The 15495-nt window shown below is 46.5% G+C and overlaps 1 protein-coding gene across 1 annotated transcript in view; it reads right to left on the reverse strand.

Annotated features, from left to right (window-relative positions):
- Positions 1–15495, reverse strand: part of ALK (ALK receptor tyrosine kinase) — a 514101-nt gene that overhangs the window by 32950 nt on the left and 465656 nt on the right. The window contains exons 13-18 of the mRNA XM_027833891.3: positions 12561–12711; positions 8913–9044; positions 7660–7804; positions 5065–5247; positions 2871–2969; positions 1275–1427 (exon numbers count right to left, since the gene is read on the reverse strand). Coding sequence (XP_027689692.3) covers positions 1275–1427; positions 2871–2969; positions 5065–5247; positions 7660–7804; positions 8913–9044; positions 12561–12711 — 863 coding nt within the window. The remainder of the gene's footprint in view (positions 1–1274; positions 1428–2870; positions 2970–5064; positions 5248–7659; positions 7805–8912; positions 9045–12560; positions 12712–15495) is intronic.

A 15495-nucleotide genomic window follows, 5' to 3' on the forward strand; every position in this document is an offset into this window, starting at 1 on the left:
CAAATATACTCCACTCTGCTTACCTATGCTTTGCATTCAGCTCTCAAATGAAGCACTGACTGGGACTCTCCTCATTGCTTTCCCCTCTCCCATGATGTTTGCCCCTCCCTCTGCCTCATGCCTGTGACATGTCATCTTTGGCTCTTGGGAAACCAAAGCTTAGGGTTGAGTTTGACTGGAAAATTCAGGAGTGCCATTTCAGATTTCAATGGTGAGGGGGCAACTTTCAGCAGAGGCCATGGGGCCACTTAGACCCCTGGAAGTTCTTGGGATTTTTGAAGGATAAAAAGTAAAAATCCAAAATCAGTCTGTTCCCGTTTCAGTTGCAAGGGGAGAGACCTCATTATGCTTTTCCTAGGAAAAGCTGAGACTCTGAAGCACAAGACAGCAGCCCCCAATGCACCGTTGGGCCAGGGGCACTTCAACACCCCTCTAGGAGCTGATGTTCTGGCCACCTTCACCAATCACAGCTTCTAGCCCAAGCACTGGGGCCAATCAGCAGTGAGGCCGTGTAGCACCACATGAGGTTGGAGCAGAGCTGCAGTTGCTTCAGCCCAGAGGACAGGTGGGTCCCTGGAGCTGGGTTGGGTAGGTCAGGGAGCAAGCTCCAAGCTGCCTGTGGGTCTCTGGCTGCTGAAGGTTTCAGGGAACAGAGCAGGTCTCTGGGCCTGGAGCCCAAGCTACTCTCCAGGGCAGCCCCAGGTGCAGCCCACAGGACGGGCCCTAGGGGGCTCCAGCCCCCTGCAGGTACTTGCCTTCCTCCTGGGCCATGGGCAGCACCTTGAAATTAACACGTGACATGAAGCATAGGTGGGGAAAAAGAGCAACTCTCCCCCCACCCCCATACACCCCTAAATTGCAACCTTGGGAAAATTCCTTCTTTGTTTGGGGTGAGTGAGTGAGAGTTAATTTCAGATCAGGGCTTCTTTCTCTGATCTGTGCCAGACACAGTGTCAATGTAACCAAATGCTCTTTAAGGGGCACTCACACCCACAGATCACATATCTTGCCCCTTCAGTGCAAAATATCACTTAACTGCTTCAAGCGCTGCCCAGTGACCCAGGTATATAAGGCAAAACACATCAGCAATGCTGCCCCATGTGCCAGCTTCCTCGCCACTGAAGTGCACTGCATTTTCACTGCAAATGCCAGCAACAAAGGGGATAATTAACCAGGCTGCCTTGCAGTCCAGGTCATTAAAGAGGTTTTCACTATGTATTCACTCATAGACCTACCCATCCCAAAGGAGCCCCTTCCTCCCTGCACCTTCTTACCTACACAAGAGACACCATCGTCAGCCAGGTCTGTCCCAGGCTCACAGAAGCAAATGACCTTTTGAGTCTCCAGATCAACACGGCACTCATCAAGCTCACAGTGGCTGCAGTTGAGGTGCAGCTTAATAGCCACCTCTCCATGCCCCTCTGTCACTAGGGAACAGACGAAAGAGGCTGAGTTGTTATTGTAGAGATGACCCAAGAGCTTTCCGCAGACAGCGACAGGAGAACTGCCGCATTATGGGATGGGAAATGCACAAGTGTATGGTGCCCAAGTGCCCCATATCGGGTGGAATGGGCCCTGTGTGAAAAACCTTTCCCGACTGCCATTCACCCCTCCCTGCTGACTGTATTCCCACTTCTCACTGGTACCTGCATTAGGGGAGAGGAGACTGAAGGAATCTCAGCTAATAGTTTTCATTTACAGAAAAAATCCCTCCGCTAAGCTGTCTTGGACACCTGCACTGTAGCCACGTTGAACCAGCTACGCTGGTGCAATGTGGCCACACAGCCCCACCCCCTTCAGTGAATCCTGCAATGCAGCAAGGCGTCCCGCCAGCTTTGTATTGCCTCTACAGAGCACAAGGGGCATTGTGGGGGCAGGCCCAGGGCGTGCTGAGGCCAGGAGGAAGTGTTGCTGGAGCAGTCCTGTGCTCTCCATGCTACAGCAAGCCCCACTGGGGTTATGGGAGTGGGGGGAGGAGATACAAGTTAGGTCAGTCCTCAGGAGTTTTCTAGTCTGTGCTGGGGCTTAACCATCCACAGCATCCCCTATTGACCCACTGGGGAAATCAAGTTCATGTCTCAACTCTTGGGGCCAGCACAGACTGGGAAAGCTGCCACGGTAGCACACTCCATCTGCAGGAACTGGGGGAAGTGCCTCACTGCCCTCTCCAGCAACTCTCTCAGTCTGACCTAGGAGAAGCTTTAATGGGGGAAGAGCTGAGCACTGAAACATTTCTCATAAGATCACTCTCAGCTTCCAGCACTAGCAGAAGCACAACATATAAATCACAGGCTGACGGCTGGGGGAGAGGGGCCTGCTGGATCATCTAGTCCGTGCTCCATCCAGGACTGGAATGTGGTTGTAGATTGTTGTAAACCAGACGTACTCCAACTTCTTTGAATAACACTCTTTTATTTCAGGCAGCACACCTATCCCGGCAGTAGCTCCACAGACCCACACTTGCCACAGTTGCCAACAGCATACAACACAACACTGGAACGCCAACAAATGTCCTTGTTTAACTTTCTGCCTACTCCCCCCACTGGCTGCCTTATTACACATCTTATAACAATTTGTTCCCTACAGTATTTCTTGGGTTCATTGTCCAGTCCAGTTTTAAACGACTTAAGAAACGAAGCTTCCACCACTTCTCACTGTTAGGAAATGTTTGCCCAACAGCCTCCATTTTTTTCTTCACTCCCTTTCATCTCCTTATTCCTCATTGGACTACACTAAACAACTTCTCTCCTTCCTTGGTGTTCACAACTAATCTACATTTTCTATCTAAGGATCTCAAAGCTTTTCCAGACACAGCCTACTCCAAACAGGAAGGAAACTCACGAGAACTGACTCCTGATCCATATCAATACCTTTTAGTGCGGGGGTGTATAAAGTACCCAGTGGACTAATAAAGGACACACCATCCTCCCCATCCATCTCTGGGTCATTGTCCGCTGCAGCATTGCCACCTATGTCAAATCAGAAGGTACCTTAACATACAGTGGTTCATTAGATCTAAAATACAGTTAAGAATTGCAACATGCAACAAAATTCACAGTATGAAGCATCCAAATGAAAAAGGGCAATTAATCAGTCAAAATATCCAGCTGGGATGTTTAATGGATGGTGGAAAGGTTTAGCGGATAGTGGTATGGACTACTGGCCTTTCACTTCTAGGATTTCAGCTTAATAATGTTTGTGGATCTTAATTAAGCAAATTAATCTTTCACCTCAGTCCCAAGGAGACCATTGCCCACTAAGCCCAAACATCACCTTTAATCATTTGGATGCTATGAAAAACATACAAACAGATCGTCCTATGCAGTCATTTGGCTAGCAGCCTGGACTATGCCAGTGCATAAGGGTTAATTCATCGCAGTTGCTGATCAGGCTGTGTACTCCACCAGCACTGGGAGTAACAGTCATCTGATCTGCTCGCTCTCCTCTACACCCTCGGGCCAGGGTGGTCCACCAGCGATGGGGGACAGAAGGAGCTTGCACGGGAAATGTTCAGGTGTGCCTTGGACAAGCAGAGGTCTCAGAAGTGGAGCGGTAGACCAATATTTTGATCTGTTAAATCACATGCACAGATGCCCTCCACCCCAAAAAGAGACGGTTGTTTTTCCACTTTCATCACCTTTGGCAGGGGAGAAAATAGCACACTGCAAACAAAAGTATCTTACATGAGGCATTCTGTTGAAAAAATCGTTACACATAATATCATCACAATCCATGTGGTCAAGCTAGAAATTCAGGCTAATTACTTCCCTGCAGTATTTTGACTCTACCACAGCCCTGATTTCACACCACAGTGGTGGATAACCAGGAGTAAGAAGTCCACCACCACTGAAGAGATGGGTGGCCACAAGGACCGATTATGGGTTGTGGAGCTGTTCACCCTATGATGATGGCTTTCAGTCTGGCCCATATCAGTAATCTGTGTCATTACCATCTGGTGGCTGACCTGGAGCCTACTGGAAAGGAATTAGGGGCCTCCGTTCAGTTCCTTGTTGACGAAAGCCACCATCATAGCTGTCATTAATTGGCCTCCCTTGTGGCAGTTTTAGCACAAGAGCCAAGGATTGGACTATGGAGACCGAAACACCTGCCTTGCCCTTCGAGGTGATTCCTCTAGGGTTGAGGCATGCTGGTCTTAGGGCAGTGTGGAGGAAGTTTGGATTGCCACTGCTCATGCTGAATCTCCTTTAAGGCTATGTCTACACTGCACTGTTAACCCGGTAATTGGCACCAGGGTCTGAGCGTCTGGGTTAGCCCTGCTTGGGTGAGAGCACCTCCACAGCAAAGCCATATCTGGCTATTTCCACACTTGCCTGTGTGTCTCTGGGGGAATACCCCATGGTTTTTCATGCTGAGACACTCTAGGATTTCTTTCCCAGCCAATTGTGGGAGAATCTCTCTCTCCCTCACAGGGAATGGTGAGAAGGGCATTGGAGGACTCAAATGATTTAGGCTGTGTCCTCACTGAACAGTATGTGGGTTTCAGCCTGAGTTAAAGTGGAGTCATGGCTCTCACCACCCCTCAAGCTGGGTCAGCTAGCCTGGGCTTAAAGCACCTCCAGAGCTGGATAAAGGGTGTTGTTCCTCCCTACATGGATAGTAAGTGGGGTGAAGACTAAAACCCGGGTTAACTCTGCAATGTAGACATACCCTAAGTGTAAACACTGGCCATCAGACTCCATGGCAAAAGCCCTCAGATGCTGGTCTTGACAACAGGAATGCAAAGCCTATGGCTCCTGCTTCTTCAGCATCATGGCCAAGAAATGAAAGGCTCAATATACAGTTATGAGTCAAGAATCACAGCAGGATCTTGATGGCATAGTTTTCCACAATGCAAAGCCAGGATTCCAGCTGAAGAACTGACATCCGGCTATTTGCTTAAAGGCTAAACAACATAAGTTCATTCAGAGCTAAAAAGGCAACACACAGACATCCTATTACATAACAATCATATATGCTAGCTATAGGAGAATTTCTGATCAGTGTTTTGCTGACTGTTAGCACTAAAGGAGGGGAAGGGACACCTTGAACATGAAGCCACTTTACCTATATATCCTCCGCCTCCTCCACCTGAGGAGCACCCCCCTCCACCCCCTCCGAAACCCCCTCTTGTCTCCCACCCCCACTTCTTCATGGCCTGGGGGCAGGATTTTCCTCCAGTAGCACCTTCCAGCAAGGACTTTCCTGACCACAGGAAGGAAGTGTTATCATTCCAGCCACCTCCACCACCTGCAGTTAAGAAAAGAGAAAGCATCCCACGTAAGTTTCTGTTACATCCAAAATATATATATCAGCAGAATGAATGCTCATTCCAAACACGTCAGCTGCAAGGGAGATCACCATATAGTGGTTAGAGAAAGGGACGGGAGTCAGGACTGCTGGGTACTAGTCCCAGTCTGCCACTAACTGGCTGTGTATGACTTGTGGCCACAAACTCTCTGTGCCTCTTTTCATCCATCTATAAAAGAAGTGCAATACTGTAAAGAGATCTGGACAGGAAATAGTATTTTTCCATGAAAAATTTAAAGAGATGAAAAATTTGAGATGGGGGGTTTAGGGGGACATAGGATTTTTTTTATTTTTTTTGGAGGAAATTTTCCAGTTTTTTCATGAAAAACGAACCCAAAAATTTTTTGGTTTTCAGAAGGTTATTGGTTTTCAAAAAATACTGAAATAATTTTTTCACTAACGCCCCCCCCCCCCCCCCCGAAAATGTTAAAAGAAACATTTTTCTGCAAATAAATTAATTAAAAATGCAATTCTTCTTCACCACTTTTTTTGACTGAAACATTTTGACTAGCTCTAACTATAATGGGCCGTTTTCAGAGTAGCAGCCGTGTTAGTCTGTATCCGTAAGAAGAAAAGAAGTACTTGTGGCACCTTAGAGACTAACAAATTTATTAGAGCATAAGCTTTCGTGAGCTACAGCTCACTACTGTGTAAGTGCTCTATTGCCCTCTACAGGATGAAATCAGATATTCTCAAGTGTGTGTCTTTGGTCTCATATTGGTGACAGCTAACACAGAATCTCCTTTAGCTTGACTCTAGTTGCTAGCACTTTTTGAAGCTGGAGGAAATCATTTAAGCATATCCTTGCTGTTGTTGTGAAGTTCCAAGTGGCCAGAGTGTGCAGCACAGTGAGAATGGGGAAGTTGGACTGACACCACCACAACTCTTTAGTTTGCCATACAAAGCCGGAATAACTTGAGTTTGTGTAGTGGTGGGGGTGAATGGCTTCCCCAACACTGACAAGTTATACGCAGAAACCTGAGCTCAGGCTATGGGAAGTAGAGTGGATGAAGAAGGAACTAACTTTCTATTACTCCGTCACCAACCTGGGATCTGAAATATGTTTTTAAAACAAACATTTAATTATCTTTTAAATGAATGGACCACCCACCACAAACCATTTTTCTTGAAATCAAATTCTGACTCACATTTCTACTACCTTGAGATATCTAATTTTCTGATATCAAAGAGTTTGTGCTTATACTCTTTGATAGTCTAAAATACTACAGCGATTCTTGCTAGCGCTACTGGTGCCTTTCATTTGAGGAGCTCAATGTACTTAACAAATAGTAAATAGTTAAAGCTCACAACAGCCCTGGAGGTAGAGAAGCATTATCCCCATTTTATAGATGGCCAAACTGAGGCCTAGAGAGGTTAAGTTACTTGCCACAGGCCACAAAGTAAGTGGATATCAAGAAGAGAATTAAGAGTCCTGACTTCCAGCCCTCTGCTTTCTAAGCAGTCCCCACTATATAGCATTCAGTTTGGAACATTAAAAAATGCATTTCAGTGCCTCAATTCCCCATCTGTAAATTGGGGATACTAATACTTCTCTCTTTCAGACAAGGATTGGGGTGAGTTAGTTTGAAATTGTACGAACTACCACATCCGTAAGCACTCAATATTGTTAATTGTGATTTTGTTTATTTTTGCAGGGGTCATGATGATTGACGGTTCAAGATTCAAAGCGCTGGACATTACAGAGCTATGGAAGAGGCTTTTCAGTCTCAGGAAACAAAACAAACAAACATATGTACATTAAAGTGAATTTCATGCTTGGGAAAGGTGCCAGACTGACAGTCTGTAAGACTGAAGTCCACTAACCACGGAATAGTACAATCCGAGAACAAAACTAGACAATGCTCTGTAGGGAACAATCCTGCCTTGGCAGGGAGATGTACTGGATGGCAATAGGTCCTGTCTATCTCTGTTGTTTATGGTTCTGTAAGCAGAGACCATAGAAGCACAAACTACTCATAGACAGAGAATGCACTCGCCCTGATGTGAGATGGTGGTCCCCACCTCTGTGGCTCATTCAGCCCTTTTTGCAGGGACTGCTATCCAGGCTGCAATATAGCCTTGTCTGCACTAGCCTGGGAATCTGTATTAGCAGCTATGCTGTAGAAATTCTACATGATTTCCATGTCTACAGGGATGTCTTCCCTGTGGTGACAAGTCTCACATTTTCACAACTTATGTTCTGTCCCTCAATGATTTGCTGAGACAAGGTGGGTGAGGTAATATCTTTTCCTGGACCAACTTCTGTTGGTGAGAGAAACAAGCTTTGGAGTTTACACAGAGCTCTTCTTCAGGTCTGGGAAAGATTTTCTGAATGGAGTAAATGTTCCTTACCTGCAGCTCCTGAATTTCCATTCAGCCCTGGAACAGATGAATCATTCTCCAGCCTTTCTGGATGAAAAGTATCTGTTTTGGCCCTGTAGGCCCTGCCACCACCTCCTGCTGCAATTATCAAGGGGACTGGCTCTCCATTCTCCATCTTAACAGGGTGAATTGAGAAATGAAGCTGGGGTTTACGTTATGTCAGACATGCAAATACAAGTTCATCTCACACGCTAGTTACTTCATGTTGCACTAAGCAAGCCCCTAGGACTGCTGAGCAGTCCAAATTACAATTGCATTATTCACGTACCTGCATCCAAAGATTAATGGATACTACTAATCGTACCATGTTCAGTGGAGAACAGCAGCTCCGATGGCTATATGTATTGTGCACGCCAGTACTCATGGCTCTTGTAAAGCATGTAATGTTACCCTGTATGATGTAGTATATCAATTACAAGAGCTCTAAGGTACACTGCTCTTGTAGTGCAGTACAGCGGCTCCACTTTGCAGGGGATTACCACTTAGGGAGCTACTTGAGTATGCAGAGTTACTATGATATAGTGCAAGTCTATTGATTTGAAGCATATTAAGAACACACAAAATTGGGATTTGGGATGAATGCTGATTGTAGCCAACTTTTGATAAAATGTAAATGATCTGTAGTGGAGATCAATGGCCTTTGGCTGAAAAGCTACATCTACAGCAGAGCATAAAGGCTGATCCCAGTTGTTCATATGCCATAGCACAGCAGAAGTCAAAGGCTACAGGGCCTTGTGTATTTTGCGATTCCACAGCTCAAGAAACTGCCGTGGAATTTACCCCTTGGTCGGAACTGTGCTCCAGAATCTCAGGTCACTTTAAAAAAATTATATTTTTAATCCTCGTGGGTGCAAGGTAAACCTTAAAATGGGAACAGAATGTAAACTGATGCAGAGACCCTGCCTGAGTCAGCAGACAGCCTTAGGAAAAGCTCGAAGAGGTATGAACAAGGTCATTCAGTTCAATCAGGGCTCAGGACCTCTGTGCATCTACAGCCATACCTTGTAAATATAAGTTATATTTAAGCTCACTTTAAGGCTTTTTTACACTGTCAGAGCGATTTAAAGGGTCCTTAGTGTAAGTAAGAATCAGGCCCAGAGAGTTCTTGGTGCTCCAGGTACGTTGTAGGGGGCACTTACTAAACAAAGGATGGCATTCACGTAAAAGTCTAGGCAGTGTGCAGCATTTTTATGTAATAGGATATAATGGCTAAGTTCCCGTACCTTAAATATATACGTTGCTCCTCCCCCTCCACCACCTCCTCCTGCCCATTCATGGACACTCCTGTTCACTCGAATCTCCTCTTCAATCACGTTATTCTCTCCAATGCATACTTTCTGTATAACATGGTTAGTCTGCAGATAGAACAGCAAGTCTGAGTTCAGACAAATAGCCTCCATTTCGCTACACACACAAAGTAAGCTCATCAGCTACAAAGGCCTCATATTCCTCCCACCCCAAACCAATTTGCAAACCAATGGCCTAAATGTGCTTCCACCAAAACCAAAGGGAATTTTGCTACTGACTCCAAAGGGAGCAGAAGCAGGCTCACAGTCTCCTACAAGAGTGTTGCCTTTTGCTCTGCTACTGGCCAGAGGAATCTGTGGCTTTTTAAAATTGAGTCCTTTTAAAATGAATCCAGTGCTGTCACAGGCGCCAACCTTCCAAAATGCTGGGGGGTGCTCAACCCCCGGCTCTATCCCAGGCCCTGCCCCTACTCCACCCTTTCTCCCAAGGCCCCCGCCCCACTTCCTGCCGCTGCTTTGCCCCGCCTCTTCCCACCCACTTCCACCCCCTCCCCCGAATATGTGGCATCTTCACTCCTCTCTCCTAGCCTCCTGCACGCCACGAAAGAGCTGTTCGCGGTGGGCGGGAGGTGCGGGGAGGGAGGAGGAGGCGCTGATCTGCAGGGCCCACCAGCGGGCAGGAGGTGCTGGGGGGAGGGGGCGGTGCTGATCGGGGGGCTGCCAGTGGTGCTCAGCACCCACCATTTTTTCCCTGTGGGTGCTCCAGCCCCGGAGCTCCCATGGAGTCGGCGCCTATGAGTGCTGATCAAAAGAGGCAAATAGACATCCCTAGAAACTGGTGTCCTATATTTATCCACAGGAGAGGTATGGCATAACCTAAGGGCGACTCTACTCTAGTGCTAGGGGGTATGATTTCTCTACTCGTGTGCACATACTCAGGGATGCTGGAACAATTTGTACAGTGGGGGGTGCTAAGAGCCATTGTACCACACTGCAAACCCTGTATATAATGGAAGCCACTTCAAGCCAGGGGGTGCGGTAGCACCCTTAGCACCCCTACTTCCAGCACTGATGCACATACGCATGCCAGCTCCCATCGAGCTAGCATAAGTATAAATGGCAGTGTAGCTGTGCTAGCATGGATAGTGGCTGAGCTGTGCAGAGAACAAACCTGCCGGAAACCTGTGGGTATGTATTCGGCACAGCTCACCCACCCTTCCACTGCTGCTGCTACACAGCCACACCATTTGTACTCATGCTAGCTCAAGTACGTGTACACAAGGAGGGGAATCACACCCCTAGTGTGTATCATAGTGCAGATGTAGCCAGTGCGAACCCCTCCCACTTCCTCCTACGCGTAACAACAATAACTTGGTTTTCACCGAGCACTTTTAACCCACAGATTTCCATAGGCTTTACAAAGGCAGGTAAATATTATTACTATCTGCATTTTGCAAATGGGGAAACTGAGGCACTTGGCAATGACATGACTTGCTCCAAGTGACACAGCAAGTCAGTGGCAACCAGGAATAGAAACGAGGTCTCCTGACTCCAAAGTCCAGTGCCCTAGCCACTGAGCCCGACTGCCAACATGTTTCAGTCCTTTGAGGGACCAGCTACCAACCAGTGTCAAATGCCATGACAAGTTTTGTGGTGGACACTTGTTCATTAGGCAATCAGCTGAGTCCACACCAACTCATTTCATACAGACCAACTGAGAGCCATAATGACCATCCCTAACCTAGGAGAAAGAACAGTAATTTGGTGACTAATTATGCACCTGTGGTTCACACCTGTTGTCCCACTAAAGTCAATCAGAACACTTTCGTGTGTGTCCAGTGAGCATGACCTAACTGGGGATTTACACTGGTTGGAGCTCAGCCATTAGTTATTTTACTTTCTGGTTGTCATGTAAGTGTCTGTCTCTCAATTTCAATCTTGTTATTTATACTGGGCTCAACACTGGGGTAATGAGCCTTAATGGAAATATTTACAGATAATATTTGTCTAAATATAATCCTCCCTCTGTATCTTCCAACTCTCGCACACAAGTATTTTATTGCGGGAGAAGAACTTGATGCATGCATCTTTCCAATTTAGATCTGAAGTGTTTTGTTTACCATAAAGTGGAAGCAAAACTTGCCTGCCGAGTACCATAGGCACAATTAAAAATCCACTGCAGGCAAGAATTTGATTCAGAGTTTGGAAGGGGATGATTAATAAAATGACAAAGTGCAATGATCCAGAGAGACCAGTAAATTACAATTGGATTAAAAAAAAAACACACCTTCATTGCAAAGACATAACTGATTACAATCCAATCAAGTAAAAGTCCCTTCCACAAGTCAATGCAATATCTTTGCTTCGATGAAAGAATTACATTAGCACTCAATAAATCCTCACTAAGATTACAGTGGCCTGTAATTTAATGACTCCATATATTATATTGCACTGGAATGGCCTGATTATACATGCTAAATGAAAGTCTGAGTTAGGACACATCTGATTCTAAAGGGCTCTTACATTAACCGTGTGTGCATGTAAGTGCATGTGTGTGTGGGAACATTATTCCAGTTTTAGCATTTTCTGCAATATTTGGCTTTGGGGCCCCCAGACCCTTTCACTTTCCTGCCTGTATCTTCCTTCCCTTCCCTGCTCAAAGTTTGTAATGGGCAGCAATGCTTTGGTTTTGTGAACCCCAGCCGCATAACAAGTGCCATCGCCAAGAATCCTGCAGACTACTAAATGCCCAGATCAAAAGCTGTGGTGAAATTTCACAGGATAATGCTTAATTTTCCTCCATCAGGGCTTCCATCCAAAGAAAAGAATTCTCAAAAGTATCTTCGCTACTGCAGCTCTTAGCAGTAGTAATGGAAAGTGATCATCTTGTAAGCAATTTGTAGTGATTCTTAGTAACAGTGGAAGTTGGATTGATTCAGTAGTAATGCATTCAGACTCCCCCATGCACAAACAAAGCCTGAGCAAATGGGGTTTGTGTGGTGATCCGTGTAGGATTTGAGGGGCCCATATCAAAGATGGAGATGAGTTTGGAAGGAAGGGAAAACCCCATGAGGCCAAACTTGCAGAGTTTCTCCCAGATTAGTCTGTTGGGGAAAGCATGGGTGAGGTTGTCCCATCCCTTCTATAGAATGAGAAAGGGATTTGGTACTTAAAACCAAAGATTACCTGAGATGCACGCAGATCCACTGGGGGCCCCACTGTTTCATGGTAGGACTGCAACATCAGGCCCTTACGGGTATGTCTACACAACAATGAAACACCCACAGCTGGCCCAGATCAGCTGACTTGGACTCAGGCTACAGGGCTGTACAGTTGTAATGTAGATGTTCGGGCTTGGGATGGACCCTGGGCTCTGAGACCCTCTCCCCCCACAGAGACCCAGAGCTCAGGCCCCATAGCCCGAGCCTCATGAGCCTGACATGGGCCAGCTACAGGTGTTTAACTGCAGTATAGTTATACCATTAATATTAAAGTCACTACCAGAAATCTTGTATTTGTAGTTTGAACTACTCAAACCAAAATCCCTAACTTCAGACAGTTGTAATATTAAAGATCCCAGTGCTGGAAAAAATTCAACACGAGGCAGAAATGGCAATCACTTACACTAGGGCAGGCATCTTCTCCTTGCTGGCCCACCAAGATGTATAAGGCATCATCCTTCTGGAGGTCAAAAATCCCCAATACGGACACACCATGGGACCTCACCATAGTATTCTTCCCTCCTTTCCCACCGGCTGCTCCATAGCCTGAGATGCTGCAATGAAAAGAAAAGATAAAAGCCTGATACCAAATTGCTCCAAATGGGTGAAAGCAGTGTAATGGAATGCTAAACCGTATTACACTGTTCAGCCAGGAGGTGATGATGTGTGTAACATACCTTATTTAAGCTAATGTCAGTACATTAGAGCTTATAGTGAACACATCTGGCATGTATCTTTCTGGGAAAGGAAAGGCTCTGTGGCTAGACTGTATCTGGTGCAGATAGTAGCAGCCCTGAAACCTACTGTGTACCAGGTGTGCATGGCATGGTGTCAGGAGTAAACTAGTGCCAGAGGAGAATAGAAACAGAAGGAAAGCAGCAACAAAAGTTGCAAACAGAAGGAACAAAGCACCAAAGGTTGCAGGATCTCATCTACATCCTGCTCTTCGATGCCCAAGAGAACTTCAGCTTTGAGAAACCTTCACAACTGACAGACTGGAAGCAGTATTTTGCAAGGTTTGGAATTGCTACCAAACCCCACAAGGAAACCAAAGACTACAAGTATGCTCTTTAATTTATCCTATGGGAAAGCAGGCAGAGCATATCTTTAAATCCTTTGATTTTACAAAAGACAGTCACAAAGAAGACTATGAAAGGATTCTGGCTATATTTGATGCATACTTTATACCCCAGAGATATGTGGTTTATAAAAGAACATGTTTTCACCAGAGAATTCAAGGTCCAGGGAAAGCGTTGAACGTTTTATAAGAACTCTGCATGCATTGACTGAAAACTGCAATTTTGGAACTGCAAAACATGAAAATATCAGGGCTTGTCTCCACTTACCGGGGGGATCGATGCATAGCAATCGATCCACTGGGGGGTCAATTTAGCACTTCCACTGAAGACCCGCTAAATCGACCCGATTGCTCTCTCGTCAACTCTGGTACTCCAGCGGAACAAGAAGCATAAGGTAAGCTGACGGGAGAGTTTCTCCCATCGACCCAGTGTTGTATAGACCTTGCAATAAGTCGACCTAAGGTATGTCAAATCCAGCTATGTTATTCACATAGCTGGAGTTGCATAATTTAGGTCGACTTAGCCCTGTAGTGTAGACCTGCCCTCACAGACAGGATGGTTATTAACAGATAAAAACCGTTCATAGCAGCCACAATTTAAGAGATTTAACCCTAAGCACAGCTATCCAGATAGCAAAGCAGTCTGAGCAGTGAGACAGCAAAACCAAGAGCAACTTGCCAAACTTGAAAAACAAGAAACTAGCTTCGAAGCAGTTAACAGATGCAGCGTGAGTGCTACAAGTCTTTACAATAAGACTGCTGAGACAAAGAGAGAACTCCCAGCTAAGAAGCACAAATTACAGCCAAACACCAAAGTCTGACAGCCTTAATGCACAAGATGTGGAAAAATTCACATCTCTACAGATGATGCCTATCCAGCCAAAGGCATAAGGTGTGATAAATGCACAAAATTATGGACATTCTGCAGTTGTTTGCTGCATCAAAGGAGTCAGGGAATTCACTCGTATTACAATCAAAAGCCATTATTTCTGGGATCTATCCCTTGTGATAACATAGAGCCTTCCTGGAGAGTGAAACTGAATAGTCCAGTAAAGATTATTGACTTTAAAAGTGACAATTTTTCATCAGATGACAGACACTCAGTTAGAAAAAGGATGGACAACTCCAGCTGTCAAAAAGAGAAGAATTCAAAACAATCAACAGAGCAAACTCTATAGATGGCAGATGCAGAACAAGATGGTGACTCAAGGATTCCAGACCAACTACAGCCAGTCACTGCAACTAATGCACAACCAGAATCACATAATTAGAAAACCAGTGAGATTCACAGACACTTAACAGACTGATCGGATCTGAACTTCAAAGACAGTGTAAATTTGGTAAATGGTAGGAATCTAGAACTTAAAGGGGGAGATGTAAGGGAATGCTAAACTGTATTATACTGTTAAGCCACTAGATGGTGCTGTGTGTAACGTATCTTATTTAAACTAACCTCTGATTTACATGGCAGAACATTAAAGGCATTTATAGTGAACACATCTGGTGTCTCTCTCTCTCTAGGAGAGGAAAGCTTAGGGTTGCCAACTTTCTAATCACACAAAACTGAACACCCCTTCCCCAAGGCCTCTCCCGTACCCTGTCCCCTCTCTGAGGCCCCTCTCCCATTTACTCCATCCCACCTCCCTCTGTCGCTCACTCTCCCCCACCCTCACTGGACTGGGGCAGAGATTTGGGGTCCTGGAGGAGGGTGAGAGCTCTGGGGTGGGGCTGGGGATGAGGGGCTTGGGGTGCGGGAGAGGGCTCCAGGCTGGGGCAGGAGGGGTATGAGGTCTGGGCTGGGGTAGCAGGCTCCAGGCAGGGCCAGAAATAAGGGGTTCAGGATTTGGGAGAGGGTTCTGGGCTGGGGCAGGGGGGTGGGGTGTGTGGAGGGGTGAGGATTCTGTCTGGGGGTACAGGCTCTGGGGAGGGGATGAGGAGTTTGGGGTGCAGGAGGGGACTCCAGGCAGGGATGAGGGCTCCGGCTGGGGGTGTGGGATCTGCGGTGGGTTGGGGATGAGGGGCTTGGGGTGCAGGAGAGGATGGGGCAGGGTGTTTGGGTATTGGGAGGTATGGGCTCCAGGAGGGAGTTTGGGTGTGGGAGGGGACTCTGGGCTGGGGCAGGGGGTTCGGGTGCTGGAGAGGGTTCGGGGTGTGGGGTCCCAGCAGTGCTTACCGAGGCTCCCAGGAAGCGGCCGCAGGTCCCTGCAGCCCCTAGATTCATGAGTGGCCAGGGAAGCTCCACGCGCTGCCCTAGTACCTG

This window comes from Chelonia mydas, chromosome 3 (assembly GCF_015237465.2).
Source record: "Chelonia mydas isolate rCheMyd1 chromosome 3, rCheMyd1.pri.v2, whole genome shotgun sequence".
NCBI lineage: Eukaryota > Metazoa > Chordata > Testudines > Cheloniidae > Chelonia > Chelonia mydas.